This window comes from Aquila chrysaetos, chromosome 21 (assembly GCF_900496995.4).
Source record: "Aquila chrysaetos chrysaetos chromosome 21, bAquChr1.4, whole genome shotgun sequence".
NCBI lineage: Eukaryota > Metazoa > Chordata > Aves > Accipitriformes > Accipitridae > Aquila > Aquila chrysaetos.
Genome location: NC_044024.1, coordinates 8,750,621 through 8,763,467, shown reverse-complemented (window position 1 = coordinate 8,763,467; position 12,847 = coordinate 8,750,621). Strand labels below are relative to the sequence as shown.

At 44.4% G+C, this 12,847-nt stretch overlaps 1 protein-coding gene across 3 annotated transcripts in view; it reads left to right on the top strand.

Annotated features, from left to right (window-relative positions):
* Positions 1-737: 737 nt before the first annotated feature.
* Positions 738-12,847, top strand: part of ADGRG4 (adhesion G protein-coupled receptor G4) — a 34,419-nt gene continuing 22,309 nt past the window's right edge. Inside the window, exons 1-6 of one of the 3 annotated variants that reach the window (XM_029997466.1) lie at positions 738-801; positions 3,918-4,535; positions 10,520-10,603; positions 11,056-11,150; positions 11,472-11,524; positions 12,644-12,683. In XM_029997466.1, the coding sequence (XP_029853326.1) occupies positions 771-801; positions 3,918-4,535; positions 10,520-10,603; positions 11,056-11,150; positions 11,472-11,524; positions 12,644-12,683 (921 nt within the window). In that variant the 5' untranslated portion in view covers positions 738-770. Of the gene's footprint in view, positions 802-3,917; positions 4,536-8,199; positions 8,285-10,519; positions 10,604-11,055; positions 11,151-11,471; positions 11,525-12,643; positions 12,684-12,847 lie in introns of those variants that run through there. The other 2 variants (XM_029997468.1, XM_029997467.1) reach the window with 2 other exon arrangements.

Below are 12,847 nucleotides of genomic sequence, written 5' to 3'. Positions count from 1 at the left end.
TAGTCAAACCGAAGCACAAAATAGGACAAACTCCTTCCAATTTAGAGTGGCATATTTGGATTTTGCTTTCAGTGTTCAGTGTATGCTTATACCCCGGAACTAGCCCTTCCCCAATTCCAAGTATGTTCCCAGGGCTTAATTAAACTGATGAAAATTGTTTGTAGACAAAGCCCAGTGGTGAGAACAAACACTTTTTTTGACTATGCTGTCCATGAACAGCCTTGTGTCCTGCTTCTTTATGTGCCTCTTGTCCTGTCTGCTGCCCTGTGGTCTCCAATCCCACGAGAGTCTGTGGGGTATAACTGTGGGCCAGCACATCCAGTTTAACCTCACTGGTAGGGCTTTCTCTTCTTCTTTTCCCTCCATTTGTAGGAACTTCGCCACTTCAAACATGGACTCCTTTTGTCAAAGCAGGTTGAAAGTTGCTAGCAGGTTTGCAGAGTTGTGAGACATGGACAAAACACGCACAGTGTAATTGTGTAAACCTCATCTCTTTTAGAAACCAGCAGAAACCAGAGGGTTTGTATAGCTGTGACCTTTACAGAGACTACGGATCTAGTGACTCAGCTCGGTCACGGGGAGTGAGGACTTCTGGGCTCCTGTGCTGTGAATGCCATTTCAGCAAATCTCAGAGGCAGGCTGAATTTCTCAGCCAAGTGTGTGGTAAGGGGTTGCTCACCAACATCTTTCTTTCAGAACATGCCTAAAGAATGAAGAGGTTCATGTGTGGCCCTGGACAGCACTCTTCTGGCAACGCTCTTTTCACCTTGATGGTTGCTGCTTGTCTTTTCCTTCTGGCAGGTACAGTAATTCCCCTCAGGATTAACCATAGGGATGGTGCTGCCAGTGGGCTCTGGGCATCCCCCAGCCCAGGGGATGTCTGCTGGTTTCCTCGTTTGTGCACACACAGTATATCTATATGGAAGCCCACTTTCCTCTTGTTCTGCCCCACTGCAGCGGTTATTCTTGCTCTGGACCTTTCCCTTCTCACTGCAACTGGTACTGGGGTCCTTGTCTATCCCTGAGCATATGTTGGCCTGCAGACCTACAGGTCTGGGCATGATGCACACCCTCTCCCGGGATTCTGGTTCAGTCTGGGCCGCAGATGACTCAGTACAAATGAGAAAATATGGCAAGTGAAATATCAGGTTTTGGTTGCATCACAGCTGTTGTCCACCTTTGGAGGTGAAAAGCCTCTTGATTTTGTCATTATTCACTTGTTTCCTTCCTGGGTGTCTTCCTGCATTTCTCTATGTTTTTTTGTAGTTTTACTTTGGTCGCTGTAAAATGAGCTGTGCATTTACTCACTTCATGGTATTGTGGGAAAAGCAAGAAGCTACTGGCAGAACCAAATTCCCTAGTAATAATTCAAGCCGTGAGACAAACACAGTAAGCTGTGCTTCATGAACACACTCAACAGCCTTTTGCTCCACCGTAAATCCCAACAAAACAATAATTAGTTCTATGTTGGTTTTTGTATTTCTTTTTTTGACTTCTCCTTAAGAACAATGCAGGCCACAGAGATAATTCGTGCTTCTAAAATGCACCCTGTAGCACTGGGGGCTCTTCCAGCACACAGTGTAGTCAAGGAACAAATGAGCTCTTTCCACGTAAAGCCTCCATAATAAAAAGACTGAATTAATGTCTAGATCTTGCCAAATGTACCCGCTTTCTCTCAGCTTTGGCTAAGGGCTCCTATACTGTCCGCTATAAGACACTGGAAGGCCTGACCCCTGAAAGGGTGATTTCTCAGCATGTGTCTGATGGGGTGCAATGGAGCTCTGGTTACTCGTGGAATGGGTGCCAGTTCTGCCAGTCGTAATCCCACAGGGATTCCCATCTCTTGGATAAACGCATGGGAACTGGCTTCTTACCCTTCTGGGCCCCGCAGCTGCTGGGAAATACGGCTGAAGATGACTGTTGCATTTTCTCGTGCTGTAATGAATTACTCACTGCTTGAGCTGTAATTGAGTAGCTACACCCACCTCTGTCCATCCCCTAAAGCTCCACCATGGATCTTCTCCTGCAGTCCCAGCACTGGCCATGTGATTTCACGCGCAAAGGCTTGCTCCCACTAAGGCAGAGGCTGGCGTGTTAGTGGGGAGGTGCTAAACTCCCATCCCACCCAGGGGCCTCCACCGAAAGGATGTTATACACTGCTGTTCTCAGTCCTGTGTACTCCCACTCAAGGGGAAAATCACTATCTTGGGTGCAAACCACCATCTTAGCAGAGTTGCAGTGGTGGAAGTTAGACCAGGATGTGGGTGCATGCTCCACAACACACTGAGGTGCTCACTGGAGCTGATTTTAGAGCTGAGACAGACATGAAAGATAGCAGGGTGTTGTTATGTGTAATAGAAATGCTCTCTTTACCCTTTGAGTGCACAAGGTTGTGCTAGGAGAGCAATGCTCCGCTTCTGATCACCTACAGAGAATTAGACTCTGCGGATGGATCATTCCTCCTTGCCTCCAATTTGAAGTGTGTGACGCAGTGCCAGCTATTTTTGCAGTCAATGATGTGTATAACCTTTATTAGAAGTGCAAATAGTCACTGGAGATTTATTGGTCAGGTTAGACTTCGGGGATTTATAATACCTGATTTGCATGGCTGGCAATCAAATTTGGAAAAATTTAAATTCATTTGAGGAAAATGCTGTAAAAACAGTCCCTAGATGTGCTTATAAAAGACTTAACATAATGCCAATTCTTATCTAGAAGAAATATACCCTGAATTAGTGAAGCACATGTAAACAAACATGTGAGCGTAATGGCAAGTTAAGGGTGCAGATCACCTGTACGGGCGGGGCCTGGGTTACAATTTGAATCTGGTTAATTACCGCTCTGATGGTGCACGTGGGGCCACTTCACCCCCTAGAGAAACACTTTGCTGGTGGCAAACGGAGCTGGTGGAAGGATTGGCTCCTGCCTTCGGCGACTGTGTGCCGCTGTTTAAATGTGTTGCCCGCGGACCGGTGCTGCTCCGTGGCTTTGTGCACGTTCACGGAGATTCTTGCCTGGGGAAGGGACTTTGTCGTGGCTGGTGGTGACTGCGGTGGGACTGGCTGAGTAGGAGACCGCGGCAAGTCCAGGAGCCAGAATGGAGATATGTGTCTTAGCGTTGCACTGGACTGCCTCCTGTCTAGATATCCAACAGACGCTTAACGTGGAGTGCAAAACCCAGATAAGCAGAGCGAAAGACCCTCCACAGCTTGCTGGTGTCCCTGCCAAACTGCTCCAGGGATCGAGGCTGGCTGAGTTAGAGCCATTGCAGCTACTACTCTGCTACTCTGCAGTCAGAGCTGGGGCCACATGTGGGCAAGTTACTCACTGCCCATGTAGGTCTGCGGTTAGTATTACTCCGGGAGTTTGCCTCTGTCAGCAAAACCTTATGAGTAGGTTGTAAAGATATAACGAGATATAATAAAGTAATGAAGGAAAAAGATACCAAAACAAATTCTCTGGAGCCTGAGACAAGGACAGTCCTTATGATTTTTATTTTTAGCAGAAACCTTGACCTAAAAACTGAAGGTTGGGGGTGTGATATGTCACCTGGGAGGCAAACGTGCAAACAGCTTTTTACCCAGAGTGTGCTGAACCAAGACCTTTGCACTGGACACCCATACTGATACTGGAGCATGTGGGCCCTAGACCTGAATTCTGTACTGATTCCTATTAGGCATGTCTTGAGGACTTCAACTTTTCCTTTGCAGAATTAAACTCATCTTCTTTTTACTGGTAGTGTGGGTGGTCTCCGAATTAAATTTCAAAGGCAGCAGAAACTGGAAATAGAAGAAACTTTTGGGTTTTTAAATCATCATTCAGGGAAGTACCCGAATGAGGTCATACTGCAGCTTTTTCTTTGGGAGTGACACTGATTTCCCTTCTTTACCCTCTTTCCTATTGCCGTTTGTTTACAGAAACACGTTATCTGCATGGAGAAAGACTGGATTTACTGGGAAGGAATGATAAGTATGTGTCTCTGGTCAACTTCAGCATCCCTGAGCTATGTCAGTTCACAGTGTGCGTTGACCTAAACCGGACTGCCAATGTCAGCTCTTGGGCAGCCTTTTCCTATGATGTTGACACCACCTCCACTGACATAAATGACTTAGAGCTTGGACTCTCTGGAGAAAACAAGCACTTGAGACTGTATCTTTTTGGCACCAGACGAGACATTGAGATCGATCTGGCCCTTTTTGTGTGGTATAGCGTGTGCTGCTTGTGGGACACCAGAAGACAACTGCTGGAGGTCTACTGCAATGGTAATCGCGTGCATAACGAAACCATTGGCAGCGCTGAGTGCCTGAAACCCAACGGTAGCCTGGTGCTGGGTCATCTGCACAAAAGAAAGGATGGCTTTATTGTGCGGGTAAGCAACAGCTTCATTGGCAGCTTGTACTACTTCCAAATGTGGGACCGTGTGATAGGTCAGGAAGAGCTGCTGGACTGCGCCACGGGCAATATTGTCAGCTGGAAGGAAGAGTACTGGAACTTCAGCAGCATCCTTCCCATTGCAGACCATCGCCTGCGCTGTGGTGAGTCTCTGCAACATTTTCTCTTCTTGGGGCTGTTGTGTGTGTTGCTGGGGATCACACACAGAGAGTAGGGAACCCTCCGCTGCTCACGACAACGGGGGTTGTCTAATAGCCTCTGAGTCACTGCTGCCGTGATTGAGACCAGGAGCGGACAGAGCTGTAGCCATGCATACGACACTGCCTACTCACTCCACACAGGCTCTTCTTGAAGCAGATATAGAGGCTGTGGATGAGGGAAAGCTGGCAGGGGCAGGCTCTGCCACTGAAATCCCCTGGAGGCTGCTGGCAGGTGGCATCTTTTAGATGAACCTTCTAGTGGTTCATCCTTCTGCTGGGGCACCAACCTGCTACTCAGCTGGCCTGGCACAGAGCGAGGTAGGCTGGACACAGAAATTTTCTTCCAATATTTTTAACAATATTTAACTAGAGCCATTAGTTAGATGATAGTAATCACTTTTCCGCAAGACTCTTGTCTGCTGTGTGCCCTAGATGGGTGTCGCTTCGCTGAAAAGCACTCTTAGCAGTGTTTTGGGTTATCTCATCATTCAATCCTGATGTCTGTATGTACTGCACAGTATTTAAACTACACAGTATTAAAACAGAGGACCGAGATTGACTCACTGACTGATTGACTGACTAATTTATGTAAAACTAATGACATGCCACAATATTTAGGTGCTCCACAATAATAGCGAATGCATCTTTCTTTACTAATCATCTGTAAGCTGATGGTTTCTCAGGGAAAAAAGAGGCACAGTATGAAGTCATTGGTCATTTTTGGTGTCCAGTTTGAGAATTCAAGGAGCGTCCCATCAGATAGCACGTCTCTGTCAAGTGCAGCACCCGCTGACTTCACTGCGGTTCCCACTGCACTTTCTCATCTCCTGCTTCAGGCTTCATTGAACCAGGGCCCAAGGCAATGAGAAGAGCATCAGGAAATCACTGACTGCTGCTGAAACCTGTGCTCAGAGGGATTTCCCCCACCTCCCTCATTGCACACCCCCTCGCTCTGCACCAAAGAACGCAGGCACTAATAACAATTGCTGTAAATGACAACTTTCCCATCTGTCTCTTGGCTCCCTGCCCCACTGCCTTTATCCAGGCAGTCCTCTTTCTGCACTGCCTGTTGCCGGAGCTATTTCCCCACCTGCGTCCCTGACTAGGGGGGCACATGATCTGATGAGGAGGGAGGAGGAAGGCTCAGTTTCCCTTTTCCAATTTACACCTTTGCCCTTGGGCCCATTCGCTCTGTGGGAAAGGTGTGCGCTTGACTTGGCAAGGAGTTGTGAGAAGCTTAGTCATGTTTGCTGATGAAAAGTTTAGCACCTAAAATCAAAGCCTCCGCTCAGTGTTCCTGGACTTTGATTTTTCAAAAACAATAACCTGGATGAATTTGAGCAGCTTGTTTGTGAGACAAAGCACGTTAGAGGGAAGCTTTCAATGGTGAAAGCATTTCTTTCCTTTAAAGCAATCCCCAAGAACCAGGTGATTTCCTCTAGTTAGGATTCTCCAGTGCAGCCTGAATTGGACATTCAGTCTGGAAAATGTTGGCCCAAATATTCAAAGTTTATCAGCAAGGAGAAACAGCAGCGTGTCTCACAAGTGAGGAACTACACCAACAGACACCGAGGCTACTCTTGCCTACCGCTGAATCCACATTATGTTCCATGCTGGGAGAAGGGTTACTGGAGTCTGACATTTTCCCAAGAGCAATAACTAAGATGACTGTTGTGAAGCCCTAGTTATAGAGATGTTCATAAAATTTAATCATGTTTGAGAATCTGTCATATGTCAGATCTTGGCAAGACCTTTGCTTCCACTATAAATCTACTCCTTACTTTAATTAACTGAAATTCATGAGCTAGCTATTGCACAGAGATATACTGACAATACACTAGATACAGATAACAGTGAGTAGTGTAAATACATACCGAGATTTATGTCCTGTCTGTCTGATAGGGGAAGCTGCACTTGACTGTATTTCATATGGATTGTCCATACGGGGTCGTATATATTGAGCCTCCATGAGAACATCTGGAGCATGCGTATAAGAAATAGTCGTGCCAAAGTGTTTCTATGTAATGAAATGACACGGGGAAGTGCCATTTCAATGCTCATGTCATGACTCGAATTGTTACTTATGCCTTATAACAATCACTAGGTGCAAGGTTTCCTTCTCCTGTTTATATATGTTGTTTATAGACCTGTGCATTGCTCGGTTCACCTTGACAGTAGACAGTTTATGCAATTGTGCTGTGAAGTCAGGCAACCTGCTTTGTTTTGGAAATCCTACACTACTTTTGGAAAGCCAGGGCTCATTTAGGCAAAGCGATTGAAACTTCTCATATGAACGTAGCAGGAAGCAGCCTTAAGAAGGTGTGTTGACTTTTTATAAGTGACATAATTATCATAGCAATTGCACTGGCTTTGCTTGATAGTAGGAGTAAAGTTATTGTTCTGCCTTTGCTTTTTTCCCAGAGTTCTTGAAGATGATCCTTTACTTTTCCAGCTCAGCTGGGCCTTTGCGAAAAGTGCAGAAGTAAAATTGCGTGTTCTCATCCTCTCACTGACTCATAGTCTTCATCTCTTCCTCCCCCTACCTCACCCACACACTGATTTCTGATTTTCTTCTTAATTTTAAATAATCTGGGAGGGGGATGAATATACAATATCTGAAAATGACTACTAATAATATAGAAATATATTTATCACAGTTCTCTTATTGGTTGGTCTAATTTTTGCTGCTCTTCTGTTGGAAACCATACATATTTACAGGATGCCAAATAAACCACTTATTAAATGATCAAATCATAATCCATGACTAGGACTTTAAAAATGTCAGTGGTACAGTATTTTTCTAGCCTCAGATCTCATCTGTCATCACGCCTTAGCCCTCATTTCGTGAATGGAATTACATGCATGTTAATTAAAGCAAATGAAGTTACAGGATGCAGGTGGCTAGTCCCACACCTGCCTGCTGGTAATGATCCTTGACATGTGAGCATAAACAGATTTTTTTTTTGATTCAGGTGATAATGAGAAAGAGAAAGAAATGAATTAGAATCTGTGAAGTTGTAATTATGCTTCATTTGTCAGGAGACGAAAACGGCATTCTGAGTTACATTCCTGATTAGAATGGGTTTGGGTTTTGTTTGGCCATTTCTCTATTATTTTTTCTTCCCCTAGCAGACTTTTCTGATTCATCCTAGCTGACACTGGGTGATATCATACATCACCCCTGAGGCAGTGGTTTTTGAAACATTACACTGATAACAACAGGAACAGAGTGGAGCCTGTAATCACCCAGCTATATGCAGATTCCTCCTATCTGGAGAGGACCTGCAGCACTGTAACAGTCAGGAGGACAAGTTAAACCCTAGGTGTACAAGCAGTTTGGTTTACGGCTTGATAAATCATAGCCTAATATCATGTCTGTATTTCTGTAGGGAAAGAAAAAAGAATTTATTCCAGTGATAGGGCATGTTTGCACAGCACTGGCCCTTCTGTGTTCTCATCACACTTCTCCTATGACAGCAGTTCTTAAAAAAAGCTTATAACAAGACGCTCGTTTTCTGTCAGCTTGAAACCAGGGACTAATTATTTGTATCATCACACTGGGGCTCACAGAACCCATCTCTGCAGCTTCACACCACAGGAAGGCATACAGATTTCCACTAGAAGTTTAAGCTGTGGGATTAAAGTCACTGGGGATACTGGAATATCTGCCTCTCTGCAGCACTGGGAGTCAGGTACTCCGGATTTTGCTTTTTGTACTCTCAGGGTAGTATGTGTTTTGAGGATGGGGAGGGCTTGGTGTGCACGGGTGCTGGAGGAAAAAGAACATCCCCTTAGTTTCAGGTCCTTCTGTTTTCTTTAGAGGAGTTGTTTTGCTTTATCTCTAGGGTTTTGCTTTTAATTTAGTAGATACTTCTGGCTTCTTGCTTTCTGCATAGTCATGCGTCTGCCAAACAGTGTTAGTGGCTATTGGTAGGAGGTCTGTGTATTGAATATCTGGGTCTGTCTTGCAGCTAGATGATCTAAGCCTGCGGATCTTTTCCAAATAAAGAATCAGCAAATACCCATTATGTCAGGTCATGTTTCTGACCTACTGCAGGCAACGGATTTGAAATGGCAATGTGGCAGCTTGCTCCTGGACTTGCTAGCGTTTTAGTGGAAGACTAAAGCAGAGTAAATTAGTCCTCTTTTTTCCAACAGTTTATAACTACCTCAGAAGCAAAAGGCCTGAGTAAAGAGGAGAGATGTCCAAACGAAAACCTGAGATTCATCAAGCATTACAGGAAAAGCAGGCTTGCTATTTTTACAGCTTTCTGTAGACCCTGGGAGCAGCAGGGACTGTGCTACAAAGAGCACTGCTCTGCAAAAGCAGGTTGCTGGACAGTTTGATCTTTGGGACAGCCCGTGCAGCCTTCCTGCTCCCCATCCCACTGCCTCCAGCTGTGGAGGAGCCGCCTGGCTCAGCTCTCCGCCAGCTCTGACCCTGCTGCCTCTGCTGGTGGTACTGCGGGGGCTGAAACCGCTGTTTCCTAGATCATGAGATGACCCCAAAACACAGACTGGCACCTCCGAGGAGCATTTGGAGGCTGAACGTCTGAGCTGAAGACTGGAGGGTCTGAGCTTAGTCTGCGAGAGCCAACCTCGGAGAGACAACTCAGAGCTGGACTTCCAATAGCTTTGTTGTCCTCTTGTTCCTGAAGGTGGGACTCAGAAATTGCTCCGGTTTGACTTTGCGATGAGTGCCCGGCCTGTGGCTTGATGCGAAGGGTAAAACTCCTTGTTTGTCTAGGAGGCAGAAGCTTGTGTACTGTAGCGTGCCTGTTCAGAAGGGGCTTTTGACTTCAGCTGTCCTTTCAACTTCGTGAAATAATTTGAAGCTATTCAGGATAAAAATAGGAGGCTTCAAGTTGTTAACAGCTCCTGTTTCTGTTATTGTCCACGGATGTATTGCCATTGATTTGAATGGGTCAGAGATGGGCCATTATATTTTAAGCATGGATGATTCTCCTTACCTTGAACTACAGTAGAGAAAACAATGTTTTATGAAGCATGGCCTTATGCTACTTATTTCCGACCACACTCCTTATTCATAGACATTTGGCTTTGTATTCATATGTTAAGTTTATTTCTCTTAGTCAGAGCTAGAATGTCAAGTCTCTGTCAGTCATGTGAGTGAAGAAAAAAACACAAATTACCAGCATAGCAAGGAAACTGTACCTCTAGAGCAAAATGTTGTGATCCTGCTTTTCTTTTATCACCGAGGCCTGTAATGTTATATGGTGATTCGGTTCACTGCAATTTTCTGTAGTACATGTGACAAACATCACCCATTTTGTCCCTGTCTGTCTGGTGATGTGGCAGATTGCATGTGAAATGCAAAAATCATATCTGGTTTGACAAGGTGATTCACTTCAAGGAAAATTAGCTACGAACAAATTCTTGGAAGTCTTTACTTTGAAAACAACAGGCAGGATGGCTGGCATTTATAATGGTAATCCTTATGCCAGGTTATCATTAAACCAGAGACCATGAATATCAATGCATGTTCATCTCACATGCATTACTGCATGTTAACCCATTAGCATTCAGTGTTTGACAAATGCCTTTTCCTGAAGGCTGGCACAGGTTAACGAGCAAGAAGGGAACCGAGCGATAACCACTCTTCGACACAAGCAATGAAAAAAGATAATGTTGCATAGACTCCAGTCTTCCTTGCTATCTAAACTCTGCAAATGCTGTTTTCTCCCTTGTTACGCTGTAGTTACCTCTGGAGAAATAAAAAAAACCAACCCACGCGCAGGTGTATTTTCCCCCTTTGCCTTCCCCCTGCAGAGGTCTGTGGAACAACAGCAGCTCTTTGTTACGACGACCTTCGCTGAAGGACTCACACCTCTCTCTCACCTGGACTATGCTCTTCCTTACACTTTTGCCACTGTGGATTCTTAGGCCTTTTACTGTTTTTTTTTCAGCAGGCTCGAGTGAAGCATCATCCACAACGGCTCCTACGCTACCCCCATCACCTCCGACCAGTAGTACCAATGGTACCATTCTACGTAAGTGCTGAACAAGGCTGTTTTAAATGCTGACATGATCATCATGGACACTGACTGACACCATACACGTGATAATTTTAGACTCAGTCACATGTTTAAGCTATTGCTGCTTAGCAAGGTATTGTATGTCAGCAGATCCTCCTATCTCATCCTATGCATTCTTAGCAGGCAGTAAAAGCCAAGTTAGTGCACACACAAGTATGAACCACAACTTGTTTGTTTAAGCTGTGATAACTTGACCGTGTGTTTGGGCCCTTAGGCTCTTTAATAAAATTTCTAGCAATGTAGCAGTAATCTAGACTTAGACACTTGGAGTCTGGGATTTCCCAAAGAGCCTCGGTGACTGTGGGAATGGGAAACAGAACCGTGGTTCAACAGAGGGATGAGATGGGAAGGGGTGCAGGCACCTTCTGTGCAAACTACAGGATGCGTCTCACGTTCTCTCCTTACAGTCAGCTTCTTCAAAGTTGACATGAACTTTTCTCTTTGCTACAAAACGGAGAGAGCTCCTGATTACTATGATGCAAGGAAGCTTCTTGAAAACTGGGTGAGTAGCTTTCTTTTCTCATGTATTTCTAGCAAGTATCAGATGATGAGGACAGCTGGTACAGAATGCAAAGTGATGGGACAACACAGAAATGAGTATCCATGTAACAATATTGTGGCATTTCAGAATCATGTTATCCAACGCATTTTTAACAGGATAAAATTAAATTCTGAAGGAAGGGGAAAGTGTTGACATTTTGCAAAAATTTTTAGCCATTTTCATCAGGATTTAGAATTTTGATGACAATTCTAAATTTACAAGCAGGTCTAGATAAAGTATCAATAAATCAAGTTCATGAATATGTTATTGTTTTCTTTCCAGTTTAGTATCATATTTACTGGAGAAGAATTTGTGGTGACAAACTTTAAAGTCAGGTAAGCCTCTGGCTGTATAGTGGTGTCACCTTGACCCTCTGTCCTTTGAGCAAAATTGCAGCCAGGTTCCAAATACCCATTTCACAACTGACCAGTCCCATGACAAGGGTGTAAACCAAACCCCCAGATCTGTACAACCGCGATCATGTGGAACATCCACATTTTGTTTACTGGGCTCATTCACCTGAAAATATATATCCTGCCTAATGCAAGGCAAGTAGCTGCTGCCAAACTGAGATCTCATCTTTGGCCATGTATATTGGTTCATGACGAAGATGAAACCTTTGCTGCCTCTGCAGTGTGTAAGCAATGAGCCAGGTGTGTTGATGTATCTGGTATGCCATCCTGGCAGTTCAAAAAATACAGAAATTGGTACTTGCAGGAGACGGAAAGTAGGGCAGAGCGCTGGTACCTGCAGTGTTCATTCACATTACTACTGCTGAAGCCCTGTTTCAGCGATTGCATGTGAGTGCGAAGGAATTTAGGGGTCACATCCATCTGCAGAGTGAGGGTCACAGACCCCTGAGGGCTGTCTAGTTTGTGTAAGTAGGTGCACACTGGCTCTTGTGTGGCAGAGTCTAATGAAAGGGTGTAGTTCCAAAACCACACTCAGAAACAACAGTCTGTTGCACAAGACTCCTCTATTTCATACCTTTTAGCCCAATTCAGCTGTATTCATATCCTAACTGTGAGCAGCTGAGAGGGATATTTAGCAATTCATAAAAGTATCACTTGTACAGACATGGAGTTTTATCATTTTATGCATATTTCGACTTCCTTCTTTCTTCTCTGACTTCCACAGTTACTGCTTGCTTTACAAATGACAATACAGTAACATGCTGCACTGTTTACATGGCGTGAATCCAGTTCAGAAAACCATCAGAGAAGGGTGGGTTCCATTCTGGAAGAAGCATTTTTTGTCAGGCTGCTTATCTCTTACAGCACTTGGTCTTAGTGATTTATGTAGATACACCTGTACTGAACTCAGGATGACTCCTCTGCTGCAAGGTCTGGCTCATTGTGGACACAAGATTTTTTTTTTTAGGTGATAGCAGAATGGGGCATGTTACGTTTATATGCTTACTATGAAATAATTATTCTATTCTCTTTCACTTGCAGGGGTAATTACCCACAAAGCAGTGTCTATAAGAGGGCTCACGTATGTAATTTGTTATTTTCTGATTTAAAAACTTACTTTTTCTTATCTCTGCATAGAGGATATAGTAGTTGCATGGTCTAAATGCTGATACTATTGTGTTTTGTTGAAATTATTAAATATTGACCTTCAATCTGGTACGTGTACCCCCTGTAAATAGTTGGGCT